Source organism: Talpa europaea (genome assembly GCF_964194135.1).
Source record: "Talpa europaea genome assembly, chromosome: 15".
Lineage (NCBI taxonomy): Eukaryota > Metazoa > Chordata > Mammalia > Eulipotyphla > Talpidae > Talpa > Talpa europaea.
Window position 1 is genome coordinate 82,203,482 of NC_140083.1, and position 27,960 is coordinate 82,231,441.

The window sequence follows — 27,960 nt, forward strand, 5'->3', positions numbered from 1 at the left end:
CTTCTTATGGCTGGGGGTGGGTGGGGAGTGGGGGGGTGTGTGTGTGTGTAACATCTTGGGCATTAGGACCCAGTGGAAGTACCTCAGTCAGACTCTGGGTTGACTTCTCTCAGTGACGCAAACAGCAGCCCCAGCTCCTTCTCCACCCACCCCCTTTCCTTTTGCTCCTTTCTCCCTCCCCCTCCCCCACTCTTCCCCTTCCCTCTCTCTCTTCTCTCTCAGCTCCCTAACTTTAAAGAAAAATGCTGCTATCAGTGACTTCCAGGCCTGGGATTTCGACTTTTGGCTATAACCAGAACAAGAAGGTAGGGAAAAGTGTGTTTTTAGAAGCCAGTTACTTCCTTTTCTGGGGATCTGGGAGTACCCTTGGCTTTACCAGTCTTCTTAAGAGGGACTTGGATTCCTCTTTAGCTCAGCACCTCTCCCTTTTCTACCACTTCTTTCTGCAGCTTTTCTCACCTGGCTTTGAAGTTACAGGAATTTATAGTCCAGGTATGCTATGCCTGAGAAGGCAGGGGAATTAAAAACAAACCAAGCTTACAAGTTTATATCTTTGTGAAGTTAGTTTTACTTCCTGCTGATATGTCCAGTCTCCACAGGGATAATATATCGCCTTAAACCATAACCCTCAGCCTACCCCCTTCCGGGTTATTTTATCTTTTTTTATTAATATCCCCCACCCCATCATTCCTCCCACCTGCACAACCATCATTATCAGATAGCAGAAATATAGCCAGTGAAATCACAACAAACTCAAGAACTGGGTGCACTCTTCTGGATTAGAGAGAGACCCTCCAGCACCTGGCCCATAGTGATGGAGTTTAAAGAGATGATATGCCTTGAAATTAGGCTGAAAACTCTGTGATTGGGTTCTGCTTCTGTGCCAGAGTTCGGAGCTCTACAGACACCAGGCTCTGCAGGACTCTTTATGATTAACCCAGCCTAGGCTGCTGGAGAGCTGTGCTGTGCTTGCGTGCTTGGGCATTCTGGGAGCGCTGGATGGCCATGCCACAGTCTGCCACGGAATATCTTGTGACAATTTCTTGGATTTCAGGGTACATAGGAGGAACTTATTACTGTAGCTGAAAGAACTTTTACTCCTTCTCTTGGTGGTATTATGACTGTCCTTTAAGTAATAAAAAAAAAAAAAGTGCCATAAACATTTAGGGATCTTTTGCTTATCTGATGGAGTTTTGGGTCATAGGGTGCTTCTTTATCTTATACCTGAAGAGACTAATACAGGCAGATTTAAACAAAGTGTCTAATCAAGGCAGTGGGTAAATGTTTAGACACCCCCTCCCAAATAAATAAATGTTTAGACCCAAAATGGTTAGTTTATTGGTGTTAGTTCACATGGCATTCATTCTGTTTATCTTCTTAAGAAATATCCATCTAGAGCCTCCCTGGTGGCGCAAGGGCTTAAGACACAATCTATGAAGCAATCTGCAGCCACTGCAGCACGAGTTTGATCCCCGGCCTGCCAGGGAGCTACTCACATGGCGTAGCAGACCTCTCCTGACTTGCCGGCTGCTCCCCTCCCCAGTGTATTTCAGTATTCAGCCTGTTCTGTTCTCCACTCTGTCTCTGGTGAATCCTCTCACCTACCCCCTACCCCACACCTCTGGTCTGTACCCCAGTTCTTATATACATAAATAAATCTTTAAAAAACAAAGCAATATTCATCTATACATATTTGTTGGTTATCAGTATGTACATACATACATATATATGATTGTGATAGAGGGATATTTCATATATCTTTATTCTTCTCAAATCTTACATAGTACTTTATGAAACTTTCCTTCCTAATTTTTTTCTCTCAGGTTACTGAGGTACATTAAAATAAGTAAAATGAATTCCAGAAATTAATTTTTTAACAAAATAAATCTTTTCCTATTTGAGATTTCACATATTATCTAAAACCTACCCTTTTCTTAGCTCTCTAGTCCCTTTCCCCCTTGTGGTATAGGGAAACATTTAACCAGCTCCTAATCTACAATGTAATAGGGGGCAAAAGTTTGGTTATGGATTTGGAGTCAAATTTCTTATCTCTGCCTGGTATTTAGTAAGGTTTGAGAAGCAATTCAGGCAATATTGGTGGGATGGGTGTGTATGTGTGAGAGGTGTGTGATTATTAACATATGTGCCAAGAATTCCTTGGGTTCTTACAGGTCAGTGTTATGATGACATCATTGTGTGACTGTGTATGTGATTCCTTATATAAGTATATAGATTTGTGAAAATTTGTTGGTTTTTTTTTTTTTAAGATTTATTTATTTATACAAGCACTGGGTACAGTCAGAAGCGCGGGAGGGTGAGAGAATTCACCAGAGCCAGAGCGGGGAGCAGAATAGGCAGACTGGCGAAATACAATGCTGAGGGGAGCAGCAGGTGGCAGGAGAGGTCTGCGTGCCTTGTGGAACCCTCACCAGCCGGCCGGGGATCGAACCAGTGCTGCAGAGGCTGCGGGCAGCTTTGCAGCCCAGCACTCAACCACTACACCACCAGGGGAGGCCCAAAATTCGGTATATTTAAAATAAAGTGTTACCATGTTTCTCTTTTATCTTGTCATGTAGAACTTAAGATGTTAATTTCTCAAAGTATAAGTATCTGCTGATTAAGTGGGGAATTTTGTATCATGATTTGCTGTTGTCACCACCTCTAGAATTTGTAATAAAAATAATTGCCAGTAAATTTGAAATAATACTGGAACAGTGCAAAAGACTCTTAAAAGAGTGCTCAACAAGGCTCAAACAGTGTCCAATGAGTGCTACGGGACACTGCCTGAGGTAGAGGACAGGTCACTGTCAGTGGGTTCTCACCCAAGCATACAACTGCAGTAACAGTTTATTTAGCAAACAAGAGATTGGGAAAAGGGAAGAGTTTTTGAGGCCACAAATGGTTGACTGTCTCACCCCAGGTAGTGTACACAGTGTCTAGAAGTCCCAAATAAAGACTGCTCGTGGAGGATGAGGTAACAAATGCAGCAGTCCGCAGCAGCAGTCTGAGGGCTGGACTGGAAGCCAAACCAGACAGTGACAGACTCAACAGCACCAAAAGGTGGTACTGGAGAACCAGAGGTTGTGCTCAGCATAATCTGAAGCTGTTAGAGATACTGGGCTGAGCACCCCACGCAGGTGGGGTGATGTCAGAGGCAGGGCCAGACACAGGTGCACACCTCTGTGGAGGTGTGGAGGCCTAGAAGTCTATGAGTCTGTGAAGGTCTTGGGACTCCCAGAGGTCCACTGCTCGATGAGTCTCTTATCAGAGGCTCGGTGCAGAATCCTTCATTGAAGGTGGTCTGATAAATGCTGCCTCTTCAAAGGCCAGCAGCAGAATGGATCCTTCTCTTTTGGAGGCTGGAAGCAGAATGAATCAAGCTGGCTTTTGCTCTGCCTTTAGTCCCTTCAAGGTGTCCCACCCTACAAGGCTGATTGGACCATTTTCAGTCTTAAGCATCTGATTGGACCATTTAGCACCAACCAACTCATTTTTCATTTTTCAATCCAAATAAGTAACAAAATGAGTCTGAACCTGATCGGTCAATTTATTTTTATTTATTTATTTATTTAAAGATTTATTTTTATTTATTTATGCAAGCACTGGGTACAGTCAGAAGCGCAGGAGGGTGAGAGAATTCACCAGAGCCAGAGCAGGGAGCAGAGCAGGCAGAAGGACCGAAGTACACTGCTGAGGGGAGCAGCGGGTGGCAGGAGAGGTCTGCGCGCCATGTGGGACCCTCCTCCGGTGGCCAGGGAGCAGCCGGGGATTGAACCGGCGCTGCAAAGGCTGCGGGCAGCTTCACAACCCAGTGCTCAACTGCTGCGCCACCGGGGAGGCCCCTGATCGGTCAATTTAAATGGTCCTGATTGGACCATTTGTGAATCCTAGTGCTGGATATGGAAGGGGGAAAAGCCCAGTCCTGCCTGTACTCAGGTCAAGGCAGGCTGGTGGGCCTGTTGGCGCTAGGAAACCATGGCCAGAACCATCCTTTCTGGGTCTGGAGGAGGGGGCAGTCCACAGGAGGTGGGCTGAGGATGCTGCCTCAGCCCCCCAAAAATTCTTTCCCTGCGGCCTGGGGGGGGTGGGGGGGGGGCCGGTAACAAGTTTAGTAGAGTTATTTATACCACTACTGTTGTGACTTGCTTGTTTGAAAGTGTATTAATTTTTTTTTACCTGACTTTAAATAGGGTTATTTTATTTTGAAACATATCTTTACACATTACCATAAAGGAAGTTGTTTCCTTAGTGAACAACTGCATAATGCCCAGTAAAGGCAGATTCTTTCCCAGGTTGTAGTTTTGAATATCCATTCCCTTCTTTTGAATTAAGGTAGTCCTAGAAGGAGGACCATGTGACTTTCATAGAGAGAAACCACAAAATAATGTGGAAAAATTTTTAAAAATTCATTTTAGTGGCCTTCAGTTTTCTTTGTTATTAAAAAAAGACTGAAGGGCCTCCCTGGTGACCCAGGCAGTTGAGCACCGCACTGTGAAGCTGTTGGCAGCCTCTGCAGCGCGGGTTCCATCCTTGCCGGCTGGCGAGAATCCCACATGGCGCAGCAGACCTCTCCTGCCTGCTCCCCTCAGCAGTGTATTTTGGTCCGTCTGCCTGTTCTGTTCCCCACTCTGTCTCTGGTGGATCCTCTCACCCTCCCGCGCATCTGGCTTGTACCCCGGTTCTTGTATAAATAAATAAATCTTAAAAAAAAAAAAAAGACTGAAGTACAAAGATCAGAGTTATCAGGCCTCAACACTGTTTTGTCAATTGTCAGTGTTTGAAAGAGTGGAGAGATTTGAGTGTAGGTGAGTTTTGAGTGTAGTTGAGATTCCTCAGTGGAGAGATTTGAGTGTAGATGAGATTGAAAGAGGGAATGTTTGGGACTAAAGGAATTTCAGACTTGTAAAGCACCTAAGGGTGCCTTCCCTGACCTCATCTTCCTGGCATGTGTTGTTACAGTTTAACTTCTCAGAGTCTCAACAGCCATTTCCTTTGGGAAAAAAGGCAAAGGGACTGTGCCTTACTTGGGATGATTTGCCTCCCCTGACCTATTTTGCATAAAACCAATTTCCTCTTGATTTTAACATATTGAAGACCAGTGATGGGTGGAAGGGAATGATGAAGGAATTAGTGGGTATTGCCACATTTTCACTCTTGAGAAAGTTAATTTGCCTGAGATTTTCAGATTTACTCAGAAAAGAAGTGGGAAGCAATACTGTAATCATGTATAGTATTTTTGTGTGTTTACTACATTTTCACTAGTTTCCATCGAGTCAAATACAGTAGAATAAACTTTTAAGTCTAGCATCTCTTGACTGGGAGCTGCTGTTCAGTTACAAGTAATAAAGTTAACTCATTTGGCTAAAGTTAGTAGTAATTTCTTTCCATTGATTCCATCTTTCCTTTTTTAGCACTATACAGTAATTTATGACCTCGTTATAAGATTATCTTTTCTACTATAATAAATATCTCACGTGGTCTCTTTTTTATTTTATTTTACATATTCTTACATCATTTTTCATTTTTGTACATTGTATGCATTTTCTTTTTTTTTAAATAAATTTTATTTTTATATTCCCCATACAATTGCAACCCCCTTATTTTGACCCCAATCCCTCCCCTCCCTGCCCCCCACCTCCCATAGAGTATCTCCGGTTCATAGTTTTTTGTTGATTTTGATTTTCACTTTTTTTTTTTTTAAACTTAACTCTTTTTTTTTTTTAAGATTTTTTTAATTAATTTATTTATTTATACAAGCACTGGGTACAGTCAGAAGCACGGAGGGTGAGAGAATTAACCAGAACCAGAGCGGGGAGCAGAACAGGCAGAAGGACCGAAGTACACTGCTGAGGGGAGCAGCGGGCGGCAGGAGAGGTCCGCGCGCCATGTGGGACCCTCCTCCGGTGGCCGGGGAGCAGCCGGGGATCGAACCGGCGCTGCAGAGGCTGCGGGCAGCTTCGCAACCCAGCGCTCAACCGCTGAGCCACCAGGGAGGCCCCTGATTTTCACTTTCTTATAGTTATTCATTTTCCTGGTCCCTTATTTAAGTTTTCTAGATTCCTGCTATGAGGGAGACCATCCGGTATTTTTCTTCTTTCTGGCTTATTTCGCTGAGCATCATCCCTTCCAGCGTCATCCATGTTGCTGCAAATTGCATGTGTTTATCTTTTTTGAATGCTGAGTAATATTCCATCACATGGTCTCTTGCCTGTTTCTCGACCTGCTGTCCCTTAACCCCAAGTCAGTTGGTACCTGCTGCCAGGACAGTCTTCCAATATCCCAGCAGTCTATTGCAGAACATTTCTTGTATAAAAAAACTTTTGATGTTGTATATTACCTGCTAAACGAGGTCCAGATCCCTAGCCCACTACTCATTATTTATCTAGGATTTCCTCATCTTCCTCACCTTCCTACCCCAAAGATTCCATTACATTTACTCTGCCCTAGCTAATCATTCCGTAAACAGTAAAATATAAATAAGAAGCAAGACAAGGGGAAACATAATAAGAGGCCTGTTGGAATTAAAATGCAGATGTACAAACTATAGTATTTTATCCTGGAGAATAGGGACTGAAGAATAATCATTAATTTTGTCAGTATAGGGGGCCTCTCTGGTGGCCTAGGGGTTAAGTCTTAGCACTATCACCCCTACGACCTGTGTTCCATCCCCAGCCAGGGAGCTGACCTACATAGGGCGCAGCAGACCTCTCCTTTCTCTCCTACTGCTCCTGTTAGCAGTGTATTTCAGTAGATCTGCCTGTTCTGCTCCCTACTCTATCTCTGGTGAATCCTCTTACTCCCTGCACCTCTGGCCAACACCCCAATCCTTCTACGCAAAAAAATAAGTAAATATCTTTTTTTTAAAAAGCAAAACTGTGATAATGGTTGCACAGCTCTGTGATCTAAATACTATTGAATTTATACCTTAAGTGGGTTAATAAGTGTAAAATTATATCTCAATAAAGTTAAACAATTGATGGGAGCAGAGAAATGAGATAAAAGCTAGAAGATAAGGAAGATGTTGAGAAATTTTTCTTAAAGATGGATGTAAAATGTAAGGAGAATCATGAGGAGTTACTTGATATTTACTTCCATATATATATTCATATTCCCCCCAATCTATGATCCTTTTGTTGTTGTGTATTTTGTATTTTGATCTTTTTTGTTGTTACCTTTTGGGATGGCCTCTTTGTGAATTTGTTCACTACATCCAAGTTTATGTAACTGTTCCAGCATGCTAGGTAGCCCCTGGGGCTCAGGCATGATTGCCACCCTTCAAGAGCTCACAGTCAAAACTGTTCCTTTGAATTAGACTAAAATGTTACTTCTATAAAGTTTCTCTTATCCCTCCACCTCCCAAACCCAAAGGAGGACTTCTGTTTCTGAGCTTCAGTCATATTTTGTATTTCATATTTGGTATTTATAGAATTTTGCATTGTATTGGAATCATCTAGGTGACTGTCTTACTTTCATTATTGGAGTGTAAACCACAGAGTGCTATGCACTGTTACCTGCCTCTATTTTGTTTTTAGTACTGTACCTTGGTCATTCGTTTTTATAATCAGGAAGTGTTAGACTGCCAATTTTGTTACTTTTTCAATATTTTATTTGGGGTATCTTGAGATTCCAAATTAATATTAGGATGGGCTTTAAAAATTTTATATAGGGCCTCCCCGGTGGCGCAGCGGTTGAGCGCTGGGTTGCGAAGGTGCCCGCAGCCTCTGCAGCGCCGGTTCGATCCCCGGCTGCTCCCCGGCCTCCGGAGGAGGGTCCCACATGGCGCGCAGACCTCTCCTGCCACCCCCTGCTCCCCTCAGCAGTGTACTTCGGTCCTTCTGCCTGCTCTGCTCCCCGCTCTGGCTCTGGTGAATTCTCTCGCCCTCCCGTGCTTCTGACTGTACCCAGAGCTTGTATAAATAAATAAATAAATCTTTATTTATTGACGTCATTGCTGCTAAAGTTTGGAATAATTTTTTCCTAGAGGCCAACATTTTTCTCAGTCTTCAATATTTATATGTATAATCTCTCTGATCTTTTGTTTCTCATGTCTTCTGCAGACATATGTGCCACTGACTCAACAGATGGCACCACCTAGTCCAAGCAGCAGTACCCCTAACAGCAGCAGTGGGAGCAATGGAAGTGACCAGCTGAGCAAAACCAACCTCTACATCCGGGGATTACAACCAGGCACTACTGACCAGGACCTTGTCAAGTTGTGTCAGTCGTAAGTTGGGATACACGTGGGTACGCTTCCAGGGACAGTATAAGTTTGGTAATACTGACTTCATGCCAGATACTCTTATCCTGAAATGCAATGTTGTTTTGCTTCTGCCCAATAGTCACAATGTTTCTCAGCAAATTTCTTAAATAAATAATGCATCTTCTGTTACATAAAACCTTTATGGGATGCACTGAGGGTAGCCAGGGTAGGACTGGCCTTTGAAGCCCAGTATAGGAGGCCCCTGATACCTGAAAGTTGAACATTCCTATTTGATAGGATTCATAGGTTATTTTTTGGGCCTGGGAACACTAAAAAAGTTTTTCCATATAAATTGGTGGTAAAAACAAGTTGAACAAATAAGATCATTCAACTTTCGCGTGGGGAAAACGTTCATATAACTTTGTTTCTAGCATCCACCTAAGGCTAATGTAAGGGTCTTAGTGGAAAGATTTCTGTCCTTACACATTGAATAAAAATGTTCAGTATCTTTAAAGATACTGATTAAAAGGCAGTGACGGCTGATAGCATGGGTAGGAGAATGTGGCATTAGCCAATTGAGTTGTACCCTTAGGACAGTTTCTGCTGCTAGAGATATTTCCAGTGAACCAGAGTTGCCCTCAAATTAGTGGCTAAAGAACAAATAAAGTAGAGAAAGAGGCTGTCCCTCTGCATCTACTCCCTAAAGATCTTGGGGTTCTTTAGACTTAGGGTACATTTGAGTCACCAAGTGGAGAAAAGTACCATGGAAATTAGCCCAGTTAGGAGTGTTGGAAAACTGCAAACATGTGGAGATGCCAGCTTAATTCCATTTAGCAGAAAAAATATGTTTCAAAAATGTATTGGGGGAATGATTAGAGGAAGGAGTCTGAAGGGGGGAGGTGGGGATGGGGACATTAATGAGCAGGGGACAAAGTTGAGTTTGGGTAATTGAATGGTAGAAAGATAAAAATAGGAACCTTAGACTGTATAAATTATCTTTTAAAACTTTTTATTGAAATATAACAAGCAGATATAAAAAGCATACAGATCGTACGTGTATGTGCCACAGTGTATGTACATTTACTTTTCACAAAATAAATGTATCCTTGTAATCAAATCAAGAAATAGAGCATTACTGGCTCTTCAGAAGTCCAACTCTCAGTTCCACCCCCATCAAAAGTATCCACTACTTAGCATCTAAGTAGTAGGTTGGTGTGGCTTGTGTGAGCATCATGTGAGTGTAATCATACAGCATGTAACCTTTCAAGTCTGATTTCTTTTACTCAGTGTTATTCGCAGGTTCATCCACATTGTTGCATAAAATGCAAAACTTTGTTCTTCTGGCTTTATAGAATTCTACCATAGAAATATACCACAGTTCATTTACCCATTTTACTGTTGTTTCCATTTTGTAACTATTGTGACTGTGAAGAGTGCTGCTGTGAACTTGTACTTCTTTGTGCAAGTATGTGCATTGTATGTTGTACCTGGGAGTAAAATTGCTGAGTCACTGATAACATTTGTCAATTTCTGTAAATACTACTAAACAATTTTCTGAGGTGGAGAGACTAATTCAAATTAGACTCCTACAGCAGTATAAGTTCTGCCAGTTCCAGATCCTGGAGAGGCAGAACAATACTCCCAAAATGGAGTATGATGTGCCAGAGGTTCTCTGTGAATCTTTCACTCTTCTGAAGTAGTGATTTACTTTATGCAAATCATAGAGTTTTTACGAGCACCATATTGCACAAGCTGAATCTGTGTAAAGCCGGTTCCTTTACCCCAGCTACCTTGCTAGAAATGTATTTAAGTGGAACTTTGGGTATTTAGTTTGAAACTAGTAAAATGGGCAGTGGAGCCTGGGAATTAGAAGAATTATTGGCTTAGGAGGGAAAAGTGTACCTTATTAGTCTAGTTCCTTGATTTCTGCACCCTGTGTTTCTTGTACTAAATATAATATGGTACAAAAATCCTTTCTTACCACAAGACAGAATTCAGTGCTAATTCACTATACTTTTAGGGTTTCATTTTGCCCTTCCCAACACTTGCCTTATCTTTTGCTGTGTCTGGGAATAGTCAGAATCAGTATGTAAGATGGTAGTCAGGAGCCCAAAATGGAACTTTGGAGAAGCAGTAATGAGGCAGGGAAAGAATAGGTGCTAAATGAGTTGCCGTGAAAGGGAGGCCAAGTGGGAGCGACCTTCATAGATGATGTGAGCAGAGTTAAACCTTTCTAGAAAGGGAGTATTCGTGTATAGAACCCTTCCTGCCTTTGTCCCGGTTGTCTCTCTGGGTGGTAGGAGAAATTGCTAGAAACTAAGACCTGGTAGGTGGGAGGGAGAGGTGTGGAGTCTGGGACTAGAACTCCTGCTTCTTTTGGAGGGGTCCTTTTGAGAAGAAAGCAGCAGCAACCCAGCTGTTGGCAGCTGCAATGGAAAATCCGAGCTCAAAGTCTCACACCACAGCAGACTCCACCATAGGGCCTCGATAGGGACAGCAGCACGTGTGTCCTCTGTACTCCAGTCTCATGCATCCATCCCCTTGCCGACAACTGGGAAAGAGTCCGAGTATTTAGTCCTAGCAGGGTAGGATCACCACGTCCATCCCATCCCCATTTTGGTGTGTGCTTTTCCCAGCCTCCAGGGCATTGCTTGGCTTATTCTGCTTAATCCATTGTGTCATAGAAGCTGCGCTGAAAAGGTTAGTGGGAGGCTGCCAAGGAGCTAAACAAACATCAATTATCATACATATCATATGTTATTTAAGTATGAGAGGAAAAATAGGGGGAAAAAGCTTATTTGGGGTATTTGTCTCAAATTTAGTCCTTGCCAACTGTTTTCAGTTAAATTTGGACTTCTGACTTTGCTAGCGATTTCTGCTCTGTCTCTTTAGTGTTTTCCCTGCCCTGGACTTCACACTAGTGGAACTCCTCTGACATAATTTGCTGGCCTGTGATACCACACTGCCGGGGTTTAGGGAGCTCCAGATGACTCTGCTGCCAAAGTATAATTTTCAAAAAGTTGAAAAATAGATTCTCATACAAATGTAGGATGAATACATGCCAAAAATTTGTTTTACTCATTGATGAGGGGACTAGCAGGATGGTAAAATGAGCCCAAAGAGCATTTGAAGGACTGAGTATTTAGAGGTGCTAAAGAAAGAATATGAAAATAAGATTGTTTAGTTACGTACAAAACTGATTTATATGCTACTGGACAACAAAATAGTAACCTTTGGGGTTATCTTTTCTACTGGACAGAAATCATTTGCATTTCTGCTAGATAAAATTCTACAAGTTAATAGGCATCTTCACAAAGTCTGGGCCCTGATCAGTGGTAAACAAAAAGTCAAACAAAGAAACAGCCCCCTAAAAAATGATATGTACCGTGAACGGGCCTTTTAGATAATGCTCCAGAATATGCAATACTCATTTTACCTTATTGTTAAGCTTTGGATAATTTTCTTAGCACTGCTGTTGTATCTTTTCTGGTGCCCACTCTAAATCTTAACACACTCAAATCTTAACAATGAGAAATACAAGTCCTAGAATACAATAAAGCAAAAACGGAGCTCCAGTGGTGCAGTGGGTTAGTGTGCAGTGCTTACATTGAATACAGTAAAGGCAGAGAGTCATTGCGGTCGATTAAGCTGAGATCCCTTGGATATAACAACAATTATAACATTTGGAATAGTTAAGAATTTTCAAGTGTTTGCAATGTGGTAAATATTAGTGCTTAAAATTCAAGAACTCATTTCATATTCCCAATGATCTTCTCCATTTTATAGTTGATGAGACTGAGGCACAGATAGGTTTAAATTATTTGTGGAAGATTATTTGTAACGCATAGTTACAGAGTTGCAGAGCAAGGATTTGTACAGAAGCTGTTTGGTTCTGGTTGACCTGCCAGGAGAGGGGTGGGGAAAAGAAAAGTGTTAGAAAAGAGAAATATCTGCAGATTTTTCATAGGAGGAATGGTGTTTGTCTGGAAGAAGATAAGTAATATCAAGAATTATTTTCAATCCTCATGGAATTTTAGCCAGACCTCTGCCCGTGTGCTCTGCTATGTGGACATCGCCAAACTTCTTTTCCAAAAAGACGGTATTCGCTTTCCAACTTGTGTCTGAGTCTTAGTTGGGGAGTAAAAGGGAAAAATGTGTCGATATTGTAAAGTCTAAAGTTCCTTTATTTGGAGATACCTTTGGGGGGTAGGTTTATATGAGAAGCATGACATTTCTATTCATTTATTGTTTTTATTAAGATTTGATTAGGAATAGTCCTAGTGGGATTAGAGAAAGAACGTGTATTCATCCAGATAGCTCAATCTCTGCCCTGTTTAAGTCACTGCCCCCAGATTATCACTTTGCATTTTCCTCTCCCTTAGATATGGCAAGATTGTGTCTACTAAGGCCATACTGGACAAGACCACAAACAAATGCAAAGGTGAGAGAACAGATATCCTGGCTGATGGAAGGTAACTGTGAGTGAGGCCATTCCTTGCCTCTGCCTTTTACTGCTGAAAGTTCCCAGTACCAGGGCCAGGGGAGTGTCTCTGAGGTTTTCAGGTTTAAAAGACTAGTAGATATTTAGGTTCTTTGGAGGTCAGATAGCTATAGCTAATAATATTTTGGGGACCCATAGCTTGATGCCTGTACTGAGTTCTTTTGAGTCCCTTGGACTTACTGTAGACTTACTTCTCATGTTTCCCTGAGGATGCTGGGTTCAGGTAGGTGAGATCATTTCTACTTATCAAAGCATTGTGAATGCTTTTTAGTGGTGGTACTTGTATGACTTCGTAGGTGTTACTTTGTGAGTTTTGCTCTGTTTCTTTTTTTTTTATTATTGATTTATTTATACATACAAGTACTGGGCTACAGGCCAGAGGTGCGGGGGTGGGAGGATTCACCAGAGACAGAGTGGGGAACAGAACAGGCCAGGGATCGAACTCATGCTGCAGAAGCTGCTGATTGCTTCACAGTGCTTTGCTTAGCCCCTTTCGCTACCAGGGAGGTCCAGGATGGGTAATTTTGTTAGGGCTTTGACAGTTCTCGGTGGGGATGAAAGAGTGGAAGGAAGGGAAAGGGGCGTAGGCTGGGTGGGTGAGGGATTTCTTCCAGCAGATGGCTGGTTACCTGTAATGGAGAGGGCACGCAGGTATGCCCCGCTTTTCAGAGGTTTACTTTCAAAGGTTTACATTTCACTTTATATGAAAGACCTGCTTTAGTACTTGTTTTCATTAACTGAAGGAAATCTGAAGAAGAGTTTTGCTTTTATGAGAAAAGGCAAAAAGCTAATGTAGCATACAGTGTTTGTTTCACAGCAGCTGTTCCAGAGACGGTATGCAGTGGGGCTGAGAGTGGACCACCAGCTTCTTCCCCAGGAGCTAATTTATACGGGCTGTGTATTTATCATAGCGTCCCTAGTTTACCATATGTTAGTGTTATTTTAGGTTTTGTGTGTGACTTGCTATGACTGGAGAGGCTGTCTTCGGGATCTGGAAACCCTTTCCCCCAGTTTCCCCATATAAATGAATGGTAATTATGTCTTTGCTTTGCGTCCTTTAGGCTTATAGAAGTTGTATAAGAATGCTCAAATAAGCAGGAATCTAGAAAACTTAAATAAGGGACCAGGAAAATGAATATAAGAAAGTGAAAATCAAAATCAACAAAAAACTATGAACCAGAGACACTTTTAGAGGGGCGGGGGCGGGAGGGGAGGGATTGGGGTCAGAATGGGGGGGCTGCAATTGTATGGGGAATATAACAATAAAATTTATTAAAAAAAAAAAATAAAATAAGAAAGGAAAAAAGAAAAAAAAAAAAAAGAAACAAAACCCATCTAGCTCCATCCATGTTGGTGCAAACTGCATGTGTTTATCTTTTTGGAGCTAGAAGGGATCATGCTCAGTGAAATAAATCAGAAAGAAAAAGAAAAATACCGGATGGTCTCACTCATAGCAGGAATTTAGAAAACCTAAATAAGGGACTAGGAAAAGACTAATTATAATAAAGTAAAAATCAAAATCAATAAGCAACTATAAACCAGAGACACTACGGGGAGGGTGGGAGAAGGGAGTCAGATCAAAACAAGGGGGGTGGGAATTGTATGGGGACTATAACCAAGATGAAAATGCATACACTGTGCAAAAATGAAAAATGATGTAAAAATATATAAAATCAAAAATAAATAAAACTATAAAAATTAAAAAATAAAAAAACAAAACAAAACAAAAAAAAGAATGCTCAAATAGTGGGGAAAACTTTCACTTTGCACATGCCTACCATTTCTGGGGTGTGGCTAGAAAAGAGGAAGAGGTCCTGTTAGAAATATGGAAGGGGGGGCTATGAATTATTAGAAAAATCTGGTTCCTGAAACCTCACATTTCTTAAGCAGGAGGAAGAAAGGCAAGGACACCTTAAGGACCTCATTGCTTTGGGCCTTAGCTGTAAAGTTCCGCAATCTCACGGGATTTGAGAAACACATGGATTACTACCTGAATCCTCCTAATTTCTCTTTCTCCCTACCATGTCTGTTAACATGGATCGTAATACTTTCTGTCTCCTGAAAATCCTGAACCTTCTGCCTTCCTTCACCTCCCCCTGGCCCCCAACATACCAGTGATGCTGTTTCCCTGTTTCAGGCTACGGCTTTGTGGACTTTGACAGTCCTTCCGCAGCGCAGAAGGCTGTAACAGCACTGAAAGCCAGTGGTGTGCAGGCACAGATGGCAAAGGTGAGCATTCTACCCTGTGTCTGTTCCTCTGAGGGGTTGTAGCTAACACCAGAGGTTCAGTTCCAAGATTTCCAGAGGGTTTTAGAGCCTTGAAGTTGAGAGGCAAGGGCTGCCTGCATTACTTCTTGCTATATCTGCCCAAAGACAGTTGGCGCCAGGGTCCTACAGACTACCCCCTGCCTGCCTGCTCCGAATACCAGTAAGATGGCATTCATAACCTGTGGCAGGTGGTTTTGTGAGTTCTGTTCTTCTTCAGATATCTTAAGGTTCAAGATGCTTCTTCCCTTCCTCCTGCTGTGTCCCCCTTCCCTACCAGGCAGCTTGTGGTGGTTTTGCAACATTTTCTGAAGAAGCATTTGTGCAACTTAGAAGTTCAGAACAGTGTTTCCCACCTCTTAACAGTGTTGCCTGTCGGGGAGGAAGGTTTCCAGGGGCTGGGGAAAGGGAAACCACTACAAGTGAGGAACCTGTCCCTTCTCAGACTTGTCTGAGCTTTTATTTTCATCTAGACTTCTAGAAAACACGCTTTTCTCTTCCTTCTCCTCTTACATGAGATTGTCCCCTTGCCTCTCTGAAGTCATAAATTCTCCATGTAGAGCAGAACGAGGCAGGCCTGCAAGGCACCTTTCTCTGTAAGTATGAAGGATAAAGAAAGTCCTGAGGGGAAAGGCAGGAGAATTAGGATCCCCTGTCTAGGGCAGAATAACTACTTTAAGTCTTTAAAATATGGCTATGGGAAGTTATTGCCATTTTGCACCTTCTGCCCACAGGAAGGGCTCTTCAACCTCTTCTTTCTGGACAAAAGCTCTCTGGTAGTGGAGCCTTCAGAGTTCCAAGACTAGTGCTTTCAAGACTCCGTGATAACCCATGAGCAGACATCTGACCTTGGTGCGGCCCGTAGCACATTGCTTTCCCTTTCCCCTTACCCCCTCTTCCTGCTTCTCTTCCATCATTGAATAGGCATTTCTTAATTCCTCAGAGGAGTCTGCTGAAGCCGGAAGAGGGGGAGGAAGATTACTCAAAACAGTTCCAGGGATGAAGGCAGTCCAAGAGAATCCATCCTCTGGGACAGCCTCTTGGGAAGGGGGGAGTGCTGCTTTGCCTGGTTCTTAAAGAGACAGCAGAACACCACTGGTGACTTTTTTTATTGGCTTATATAGTACCAGAAATATTAAATCTGATTTTTTTAACCCTGAACTCAATATACATGGTAGTGGGACTAGGTGTCAGAAATAGTTGATGATATTCTCTGTTATGTGAAATCCTTCCTACTATTGCTTTTCTGAGATGTAATTTTGTGGATGAGGGCTGCTCAGAGTGGGAGAAGGGTAAGAGATGTGAGCTTCATTTTCTCACTTTTATTTCCATAGCAACAAGAACAGGACCCCACAAATTTATACATATCAAACCTCCCGCTGTCGATGGATGAACAAGAACTGGAGAGGATGCTGAAGCCCTTTGGCCAGGTTATCTCCACACGAATCCTTCGTGACGTCGGCGGGACCAGCAGAGGAGTTGGCTTTGCAAGGTGAGGGATGCCAAGAATGGGAAATCATGAGGTCAATAAAGAAGATCACTAAGGATGTCACCAAGAAATCTGTCTTCCCCATTCCCAGGACCCAAAGTATTAGCTAAAGTACTTGATAATAAATTAAAAGTTCATTTTTATGGGTCACAATGCTCACAAGCCCATTTGCCCTCAAGTCTTTATTCTTCTCCTACTTCTTCCTGCTGCTCTAGCTTTTGTTCCTGTGATCTAGATCCAACTAGAGCAAAATAATTCCTGCCTTCTCAGTGGTTACTGAATAGTTTCTTATCCTGTTATCTCATTTAATCTTTATAAAATCCTATGAAACAAATATTAACTAGCCATTTTATAGATAAGTTAACCAAAGTCCCCAAAACGAAGTGGGTGGTAGAGCAGAGCCCTAATCATTCTGGCTCAAAGATTAGTAGGCTGAGGTGTATGATCTTGTCTGCTTTTTCAGATATGGGAAGAAACCTAAATTCTCGACCACCTTGCCACAAACAGCCCATGTAGTGTCAGACCTTTATGAACATTGGTTTACTTTGTGAATGGAGGTTGACTTAGAAGAGTGGATTTCTTAGGGTATTCCTTAGAACTGCAGAATTTTCAAGAATACCTTCCCTTAGCTCTCTTAAAATAACTCTGCTTTTTTTGGAAGATTTATTTATTTATTTATGCAAGCACTGGGTACAGTCAGAAGCACAGGAGGGTGAGAGAATTCACCAGAGCCAGAGCGGGGAGCAGAACAGGCAGACTGATGAAATACACTGCTGAGGAGAGCAGCGGGAACGGCAGGAGAGATCTGCGTACCATATGGGACCCTTACCGGCAGCTGGGGATCAAACCAGTGCTGCAGAGGCTGCGGGCAGCTTCGCAGCCCAGCTCTCAACTGCTGCACCACTGGGGAGGCCCAAAATGACTCTGCTTTTATTTAAGATTTTGTTCAAAAGAGATTCTCTTGCCTTTTTTTTTTTTTTTTTTTTCAGGTTTGAAAAACAACTGGGCTAATTGCGCCAAGAATACCTCCTACTCTGGAGAGTTTCTGATCTTGGGAACAGGACTAGGTTCCTAGGCAGCTCAATCTTGGTAGCACAACCACTGTCAACCCTAAGTATCACAAAAGGGGAGTCACAAGGCCTGTGGTCATCAAACTTTTTGCTCCCATGCTGTTGGCTTTTTAAAAGACCATCATTGGGCCTCCCCGGTGGCGCAGTGGTTGAGCGCTGGGTTGCGAAGCTGCCCGCAGCCTCTGCAGCACCAGTTCGATCCCCGGCTGCTCCCTGGCCACCGGAGGAGGGTCCCGCATGGTGCGCAGACCTCTCCTGCCGCCCGCTGCTCCCCTCAGCAGTGTACTTCGGTCCTTCTGCCTGTTCTGCATCCTGCTCTGATTCTGGTGAGTTCTCTCACCCTCCCGCGCTTCTGACTGTGCCCAGTGCTTGTATAAATACATAAATAAATAAAAATTAAAAAAAAAAAGACCATCATTATTCCTCTGAGGACCCCCTACAGGAGCCAACTGAGAAAACCCTCATTCAAAGCCAGATTGTCTCTTTAAGATACATTGCGTTTATGTAGAAGAAACTCTGTGTTCCTATAGTCATAACTTTTTGGAGCATTTGTGGGGCTGGGAAGATAGAGCTTTCTCTTTGAATGTTGGGAGAGCACAGATCCTGGAGAAGCTAAAACCTAACCCCTCTCGTGCTCCTTAGGATGGAGTCTACAGAGAAGTGTGAAGCCATTATTACCCACTTTAATGGAAAATATGTTAAGACACCCCCTGGAATACCAGGTAAGGCATCTGGGTATCAGGCTGAAAGGGCCCAGGTTGTTACTTCCAATGAAAATTCTGGAGGAATGTTACATGAGTGTGCTTGGGCTGGCAGAGGAGGACTCAGCTGCCACTCTGCTTTCTCTCTCTCGGCAGTCCCGCCTGATCCCTTGCTGTGCAAGTTTGCTGATGGTGGCCCGAAGAAGCGGCAGACCCAAGGAAAATTTGTGCCAAGTGGACGAGCCTGGACAAGGAATGGAGACATGGTAAGAGGACATCTGAGAAGACAGCAGTTCTAAAGATGTTAAAGTAGAAAGTACGCTTCAGCTGAGGTTGGTGTCCAGAGGTGTTCAGAATGGTTCCACCTTTGACACGCTGTCGTAGCCATCCCACAAGACAGCCTGTACCAAAACTTGCCTATCCTGAACCCGTGGTGATACAATTATTTACCTTTATGCCAAGAAGGTTGGGAAAGCACCGAAACTGCCTATGGTGTGTGCCCAGGCCAACTCCGAGGAATTTATCCCGTGAGACCTAAAGTTCCATTGAAGTTGTCAAAAATGAGAAAAATGTGACCAGGGCCTGTCCTGGCTCCGTGTGTGCTAAATGTGTCTATCCCAGGGTCACACATACTTTTTTTTTTTAATTTCTTTTTTATTTATACAAGAGCTGGGGTACAGGCCAGAGGTGCAGGAGGGTGAGAGGATTCACCAGAGACAGAGTGGGGAGCAGAACAGGCAGACAGACTGAAAGCACTGCTGAGGGGAGCAGTGGGCACGACAGGAGGGGTCTGCCGCACCATGTGGGAATCTCCCTGACTGGCCGGGAATCGAACCCGTGCTGCAGAGGCTGTGGACAGCTTCACAGCACTGTGCTCAACCCGCTGTGCCAGTGGGAGGCCCTCAAATATGCTTTTCTTATTGGGGAACAAAAAATTGTAAAAGTATGACGGGCACAAGCACACAGTTAGAAAGCTAAATAAAAAATGAAGGTTTTTTGAGTAACGAAAAAGTCAAAAGGGTAAAAAAGTTAATTAATTGGAAAGGAAATTATCGTGGTCTGTTTTCTGTGAGGGCAGGTAGCAAGCTATGGTATGTAACCAAGAAGTGCTTAACTTGCTGTTCAGTGTGGGTCTTGAGTGGGATTTCATAGCCTGCACAACCAGAAAAACTCTGGGACAGGGGTCTCCCTGATGGTGTAAGGGGTTAAGTCCCAGCACTATGAAGCTATCTCCAGCCACTGCAGCATTAGTTCCATCCCCGGCCAGGGAGCTTCCCACATGGCGCAACAGACCTCTCTCTCTTGTCTCCCCACTGCTACCCTCAGCAGGGTATTTCAGTGGATCCACCTGTGCTGCTCCCCACTCTGTCTCTGGTGAATCCTCTCACCCCCTCCACACACACACCTCTGGCCTGTACCCAGCTCTTGTATGCATAAATAAATCAATCTTTAAAAAAGAAAAGAAAAAGAAAAACCCTGGGACAGCTGTTGTGGGACTTGTCCAGACTTCAGCAAACACACCCCTAGCCTTAACAGTCTGAGTGTGCTTCTGTTCTCACCCAAGGACTCACAATACGAACACTGTTCTTTCTTTATAGAGTGGTATGGCCTTGACCTATGACCCCACCACAGCTCTTCAGAATGGGTAAGGGTGTTTTATATGATCAGGTTACAAGGAAATGACAAAGCCTGTGTCTAGACTCTCAGATGTGTCATCCTAATCTTTAAACAGTGGCTAGTGAGACGTGGCCTTACTTATCGGGCAGCTTTTCCCTTGTGCATCTCTGTGACTCCTTACTGATGAGGGTCCTTCCTGCAGGTTTTACCCAGCTCTGTATAACAGCTCCCCCAACAGGATGCTGGCTCAGTCTGCATTCTTCCCCTGTCTCCCATCGCCCGTGTCTTCGTATCAGGTATGTTCATGCCCAAAAGAGCTTTGTGGTTTTCCCTATCTTTTGGTGTTAGGTTTTAGGTGAAAGAATTTAAGACTAGAAACTGCTTGTTTTTGTACATATTATACTCAAATAATTTCACTTGAAAGCATACCATGTGATCACATTGTGCATGTATAGACTGTTAAGTAGCTTACCTAACTCTGTCCCCCGCACACAAGAGGAGGCACATGCTCATTTCTTACTATTTTTTATTTTCTTCATTTGAGTATACACACATGTGTAGGGCTTGGGGAGTCGTTTATTTTGCAAAAATTTGACCATATTGAATATATTTTTTATACTTCATTCATCTCACTTAACAGTATTTTCTTGAACCAGATTCCAAAGTGTGTTTCTTAATCAGCGGTATCAGCAGCATCTGGGAAATTTTAGAAACACAAATCCTTTGTATCTACCCCAGATGTATTGAATGGGGCGAGCTGGGGTTGGGTCATGGCGATCTGAGTTCACAGATCTGAGTCCTTCATGATGCAGCTAGTATGGGTGGCCTCTGCCCTCATTTATATTTCATGCCTCAGATATACCAGAATTCTTCAGCTATACCCCAATGAAGGACATTCAGTTGTATTTCTTTTTTTTTTTAATATTTATTTATTTATACAAGAACCGGGGTACAGGCCAGATGCGCGGGAGGGTGAGAGGATTCACCAGAGATAGAGCGGGCAACAGAATAGGCAGACTGACGAAGTACACTGCTGAGGGGAGCAGCTGGTGAGACAGGAGAGTTCTGCTGTGCCATGTGGAACCCTCGCTGGTCAGCCAGGATCAAACTGGCGCTGCAGAGGCTGTGGACAGCTTCACAGCGCGGCGTTCAACAGCCTGAGCCACCAGGGGAGGCCCCAGTTATATTTCTTTTTCCTGCTACAAATAACGCTCCAGTGAACATCTGTGTGTCTAGATCCTTATATATGATACATATCCCTATATATGATATATATCCCTATATATGATATATATGAGTGCTTTGGTATCTGGGGGCTGCGGTCTGAGGAATAGGATAGTTAGGGTGAAAAATATATGGACTTTCAGTTTTCCACTAGCGATGTTGGAGAGGAATGTACACATTTCCTTCCAACATAGGTGAATTTGCTGTTTTAAAATTTTTCCTATCGTTACACTTACGGTGGGTGTAAAGGACACAATACACATTGTTTGTTTAATTTGCTTTTCCCTGACTGAGGATGAGTCGAAGCATCTTTTTTTTTTTTTTTTTTTTAAAGATTTGTTTATTTATTTATACAAGCACTGGGTACAGTCAGAAGCACGGGAGGGTGAGAGAATTCACCAGAGCCAGAGCAGGGAGCAGAGCAGGCAGAAGGACCGAAATACACTGCTGAGGGGAGCAGCAGGCGCTACCACCATGTGGGACCCTCCTCCAGTGACCAGGGAGCAGCTGGGGATCGAACCGGCGCTGCAGAGTCTGCGGGCAGCTTCGCAACCCAGTGCTCAACTGCTGTGCCACCGGGGAGGCCCCGAAGCATCTTTTTATGTTTGCAACATTTTGTTTTTTCCTCCATTCACTTTGGGCATCAAAATTACTTGGAGGACTTACTAAATCTAGGTTATGGGCACCCTCCCGAGGATTCCTGATTCAGTTCGTCGAGGGGGAATTTGTATTTCTAACTAGTTTACAGATGCTGGTTCTGCTAATACCGCTGGTCCAGAGACCGTACTTTGGAAATCACTAGGTTTGCCATACAAAAAAGTTTAGAATTTGTATATAATAAATTTGTCTGCTTTTCCATTTATACACTGCTCCCCTCAGCAGTGTATTTCAGTGGATCTGCCTGTTCTGCTCCCCACTCTGTCTCTGGTGAATTCTCTCACCCTTTACACCTCTGGCCTATACCCCAGTTCTTATATGTATAAATAAAAAATAAATCTTTAAAAAAATAAAAAGGAATGTCTTTTCACTCAAGCTATGTTTCCTTTAATGTCTTCAGTACTTACTTTATGTCCTTCACTAAAATTTAAGTTGATTTTATGTAGGTCTTATGATTTTCTTGTTAAATATAGTCCTAGGTGTTCTGTAATTTTATTTATTTATTATATTTTTATTTTATTTTATTTTAATTCTTAATTTGTGTGTATATGCATATTTTTAAAGATTAATTTATTTATTTATACAAGCACTGGGTACAGTCAGAAGCGTAGGAGGGTGAGAGAATTCACCAGAGCCAGAGCGGGGAGCAGAGCAGGCAAAAGGACTGAAGTACACTGCTGAGGGGAGCAGCGGGTGGCAGGAGAGGTCTGCGCGCCATGTGGGACCCTCCTCTGGGGACCGGGGAACAGCTGGGGATTGAACCGACGCTGCAGAGCTGCGGGCAGCTTCGCAACCCAGCGCTCAACCGCTGCGCCACCAGGGAGGCCCTATTATATTTTTAGAGATTTATTTATTTATGCAAACAAGAGCTGGGTACGGGCCAGAGGTGTGGGGGGTGAGAGGATTCACCAGAGACAGAGTGGGGAGCAGAACAGGCAGATTGACTGAAATACACTGCTGAGGGGAGCAGTGGGCGAGTCAGGAGAGGTCTGCTGCGCCATGTGGGTAGCTCCCTGGCCTGCCAGGGATCATACTCTTGCTGCAGAGCTTGCAGATAGCTTCATAGTGCTGTGCTTAACCTCTTGTGCCCCCAGGGAGGCCCTGTTCTGTAATTTTAATAAGCATTTCTAGGTGCTTATTGATAGACTAAAGAAAAGCTATTAATTTATGTTCATCTATCTTGTAAGCAGGTAACTTACCAAATTCTCTTTTTACTACTATTTTTTCAGTTCTTAGGTTTTCTGGGTATGCAGTTACATCATTAGTGAAAAATAATTTTGTTCTTATCTAATTGTATTCATTTGGTCCTGCTATAAGACAGGTTACAGTAATTTCAGTGGTTTTAATGTTTCTTTGTTTAAGTTAACATTAGTAAATAGCCTCTGGTGTGTGTAAGCCATTTCTTTCTAGTCCCTAGGTTATTTGCTGATTTAAAATAAATAAATGGCTGCTGAATTCATCTAATTCATCTAATATACCCTGGTTTCTCTTTAATTTTGACTTAAGTTTACAAAATTTCTCATCTTGCATACTTACATTTTTGCGGAATAAACCTGCTTCTTTGTTGGGGTGCATCCAGCTTCTCATTGCTAATTTTTTTTTTTTTTCAGTTAAAAATTGAGATGCAGGGGCCTCCCCTGGTGGCGCAGGAGGTTGAGCGCCACACTGTGAAGCTGCCTGCAGCCTCTGCAGCGCTGGTTCCATCCTGGCTGGCCTGCGAGGGTCCCACATGGCGCGGCAGACATCTGTCACGCCCACTGCTCCCCTCAGCAGTGTATTTTGTCAGTCTTCCTGTTCTGTTCCTTGCTTTGTCTCTGGTGAATCCTCTCACCCTCCCGCACATCTGGCCTGTACCCGGGTTCTTGGATCAATCAATCAATCAATCAATTTTTGAAAAAAGTTGAGATGCAATAAAATTCACCTTAAATTCTCTAAGTCAGTAGTTTTTCATATACTTACAAAGTTATGCATCTGTCACTCCTTTCAGAACATTTTTATCATCTGAGGAAGATACTCATTTAGTAGTCATTCCTGTTCTCCCTTACTCCCAAGCCTCTGGAAGTGACTAATGTACTTTCTGTGTCTGTCTATCAGCCTGTTACATATAAATGGAAGCATACAATACATGTCTTCCTGTCACTGAGCATGTTTTCAAGGAGTATCCATCTTGTAACACGGATGAGTACAGATTTCCCCTACTATCCAAATGTGGAATGTTCTTATTTGGTTTGATTTGATAAGTTGTTTTTTTGGTCTGATAATACTCAAAACTTTCTAATATACGGTAATGATAATAGAATTTGGTAGGCATAATCTACCAAATAAAAGTAATGGGAACATTCTACTTTCAGATAATAGGAGAAGCCTATACTTCACTCTTGTTTTGTTTATCTAACCATATTCCATTTATGTTTATACATTTATCAGTTAATGGCCATATGAGTTATTTGTACCTTTGGCTATTGTGAATAATGCTGTTATTAACATTTGTGTGCAATTTTTGTGTGACCATGTGTTCTCATTTTTCTAAGGTATATTCCTAGGAGTTGGAATTGTTGGGTTACACATGGTAACTCTATGCTTAACTTTTTGAGGAACTGCCAAAATGTTTTTCAAAGCTGCTGCAATTTTCATTCCCACCCGCAGTACACATACTTGCTACTTAACCCTGTTAATGATAGCCTTCCTAATGGGTGTGACATTTGTGGTTTTGATTTGCATTTCCCTAGTGCCTGATACGTGCTTATTGGCCATGTGTATATCTTTTTAGAGAAATAACTGTTCAAATCCTTTGCCCACTTTTAAATTGGGTTTTTTTGGTTGAGGGGCAAAAGTTGCTGTTATTTTTAGCACAGATTTTTTTTTTTTAATAGAGGCATGTTTTTATTTATTTATTTGTTTGTTTGTTCGTTCGTTTTGTTTATACATGCACTGGGTACAGTCAGAAGCGCGGGAGGGTGAGAGAATTCACCAGAGCCAGAGCGGGGAGCAGAGCAGGCAGACGGACCGAAGCACACTGCTGAGGGGAGCAGCGGGCGGCAGGAGAGGTCCGCGCGCCATGTGGGACCCTCCTCCAGTGGCCGGGGAGCAGCCGGGGATCGAACCGGCACCGCAGAGGTCGCCAGCAGCTTTGCAACCCAGCGCTCAACCGCTGCGCCACCGGGGAGGCCCAGTTGCTGTTATTTTTTTTTTTTTTTAGAGTAAAGTTTCAAATATGACAGTGAGCTGATAGTTTGTTTTGTTTTTTTTTTTTTAAAGATTTATTTTTATTTATTTATACAAGCACTGGGTACAGTCAGAAGCTGCACCACCGGGGAGGCCCAGTTGCTGTTATTTTTAAAAACAGTTTACTCTTGTGCCTCCCCGGTGGCGCAGCAGTTGAGCGCTGGGTTGTGAAGCTGCCCGCAGCCTCTGCAGCACGGGCTCGATCCCCGGCTGCTCCCCGGCCACCGGAGGAGGGTCCCACATGGCACGCAGACCTCTCCTGCCGCCCGCTGCTCCCCTCAGCAGTGTCCTTCGGTCCTTCTGCCTGCTCTGCTCCCCGCTCTGGCTCTGGTGAATTCTCTCACCCTCCCGTGCTTCTGACTGTACCCAGTGCTTGTATATATAAATAAATAAATAAATAAATCTGTAAAAAAAAATCTATATAAAAAAAAACAGTTTACACTTAATATTTCTGTTTTCTGAGGGGGGCTCCAACCTTTTAGGGTTTTGCTGAACATTATTATATAATTAGGAAAAATAATAGTTTCTCGGCAATTAACAATTTTGTTTATTTTTGCTTGCATTAGAGAGTAACTCAGACATCTCCTCTACAAGTACCTAGCCCATCTTGGATGCACCACCATTCATACCTCACGCAGCATTCAGTGAGTGTTTGGAAGTGTGCAAAAGCCAAAGAGGCAATTTGATACTGATGTGCAGAGTGCCTAACCCTGTTGCATAGCTGGATCTCTGCTCACCTATCATGTCCTCGCATTTAAAAAATGTCTGTCTTCAGCTGTTCTGTTAGCCTTGAGTCACTGCTTCTTGCAGCCTCTCGGGATATTGCAACTAACTCTGTCCTTGTTGCTGCCTCTAGGGTTCTGTTCTGACACCAGGGATGGATCACCCCATTTCTCTCCAGCCTCCCTCAATGATGGGACCTCTTACCCAGCAGCTGGGCCACCTCGCCCTCAGCAGCACAGGAATGGTAAAGCAGGAGCTCTTTGATCATAAACACTCACCAAGCAAGGAGTCCCTGTACAGTACTTAGCATAAGTGCTTTTGAATGAGGATTGAATCATTTCAGTCTACGAGGGCACACTTGGAGCAAAAAGATAGTAATCCATGAGACAGGAATACAGCCATTCTACTCCTTAACCCACTCCTTAACTGACTCCTCCTATGAAACTAAGTGGATAGTGTTTTTATCTCCATATCAGCTTATCTAGGAGATCATATAATTATCTTAGAAATTCTTATCAAAATATAACAAGAAGAATGTATGAAACTCATTAGATTTCTTGTAGAACTTCTGTGTTCTCATTTACGTGGATGAGCTTATAGGCAGAGAAAGCAGGAAGAGTCAAAGACCAGAGAGAGGAGGAAAGGAAGTCATGTTGTTATAGGACAGGGAGAGGGGTAGCCCAAGCCCCGCAAACCTGCCTATTCTAAATGGGTTCTGCCATCCGCCCCATCAACACAAAACATAGGAGACTTTAATGGGAAGGAACTTTAATAAAACTAGGAAACAATACAGGTAAGGCAAAGAGTCTAGTTTCTAAATGAAGCATCCAGAGTTACCCGTCCCCTTGTGGGTAAAAGTCCATCCATATGGGATTGGCCCAGAACAAGGCCCCAAAGCCTGCCACAAGTCTAAAGCATCTTCCTGTGGGGACCCACAGAAAAGGGTCAGAAACAACCAGACAAGCCCGGAAGGAAAGGAGCAAAATCAACATCAAGATAAAAGCTGCCATTGTCACCTCCCCACGGGTCTCACCCACGTCTGTGTCACCCAGTCCACAACCCAAAGACAAGCGCAGTTTCTTCACGTGTCTCTAGGCTCCATGTGCCTCCTCCAGGTCTCCTGGCTCCATCCTGCTTCCTTCCTTCCTCAGTCTCTTCTGCAGCTTCTCCTCTTCCTGCTCAGCTCCACCCTTCCTTGGGTGGGGCAGGGAACCTCCCCCTTTCCTGGGGACCACCCTGTTACAATGTGGGTAGAAATCTCAAAGCCGGTGGGCTTTAGAACCATCTGAAGTGTCTTTATTTTAATTTTTTTTTATTTTGTGATGTGCTTTTAAAAAGCACAAGTAACATCCCAGGGAAGAACATAGGCATCTGTTTTTTTTTTTTTTAAGCTTCCAGGTGCTTTAAAGGTAGCAAGACCAGTGCTCTAACCCTACTGCTGTCTTTTATCCTAGTTCATGCCAACAGCTGCAGCTATGCAAGGAGCATACCTCTCCCAGTGTAGCCCTGTGCCTTCTTCCAGTGTTTCAGTTGAGGTAAGAATTTTATAATCTCTTTGGATTGAGAATAGGAAAGTGAACAGAGGCAGGTTTTCCCTGCCCAAGATCTTCCTCTCACACTGATGCTGATCCTGGCAGGTGTGTGAATAAAGTAGGGAGGAAAGACTTGGTCTATGTTGCTGAAGGAGACCCTTCCTTGCACTTGGCTGGCCAGGAATTAATTTCACAGGGTTCTGTCTCGTTTGGGCTAGTGTGTCTTTGGAAGAGGACAGGCTGCTCCACATGTAGGGAAGTGATATGGTGTGTGCCAGTGTGTGGGCTCAGCAGTGGTGCTGGGGAGTGAGTAGGTGGGGAGGGTGCGCGCTCCGGTGGTTTAGGGTCAGCTGCTTTAGCTGGAGGTGAGAAAGTCTTGCACAAGGTGACTCTTGCCTTGGCCACGGAACAGGAGAGCAGCAGCCAGCAAAATCAAGTGACAGTGGATGCTCCCTCAGACCGTGGGGTCTGTTCTTTCCAGTTCAACAAGTAACAGTGGTAAGAGCCACGTGCTAGGGGCAGGGTATGCTGAGCAGTCTGAGGTCAGCCCGGTGCTTGTGTCTGCCGTCTCTTCCCCTCCTTTGCTGACTCATGCCCTCTTCAGGGTCCCGCTCCCTCCCTTTGTTGTGTAGAAGTGAATTATTGAAGATGCCAGACTCCAGAGGGCTCACCAGGAATATAGACCGCCTGTGGACCTCACGGAGGACTAACATTTGGCCATCATTTTCCACAGTCCTGGGCCTGGAGAAAGAAATC

General features: G+C 43.4%; 1 protein-coding gene across 2 annotated transcripts; it reads left to right on the forward strand.

The window, feature by feature from the left end:
- Positions 1 to 242: 242 nt before the first annotated feature.
- RBMS2 (RNA binding motif single stranded interacting protein 2) lies at positions 243 to 27,697 on the forward strand (the record flags this gene model as incomplete). Of its 2 annotated transcripts, XM_084254984.1 has the most annotated exons (13): positions 243 to 305; positions 8,058 to 8,224; positions 12,583 to 12,641; positions 14,839 to 14,930; positions 16,301 to 16,458; positions 18,168 to 18,247; positions 18,383 to 18,492; positions 19,825 to 19,871; positions 20,046 to 20,139; positions 25,516 to 25,593; positions 25,806 to 25,916; positions 27,127 to 27,207; positions 27,617 to 27,697. In XM_084254984.1, the coding sequence occupies 13 exons, from the start codon at positions 243 to 245 to the stop codon at positions 27,695 to 27,697; spliced, it is 1,221 nt and encodes a 406-aa protein (XP_084111110.1). The 2 variants fall into 2 exon arrangements, with proteins under 2 accessions (XP_084111110.1, XP_084111111.1); XM_084254985.1 differs by lacking the exon at positions 25,516 to 25,593 and having other exon boundaries at positions 243 to 317.
- Positions 27,698 to 27,960: the final 263 nt, after the last annotated feature.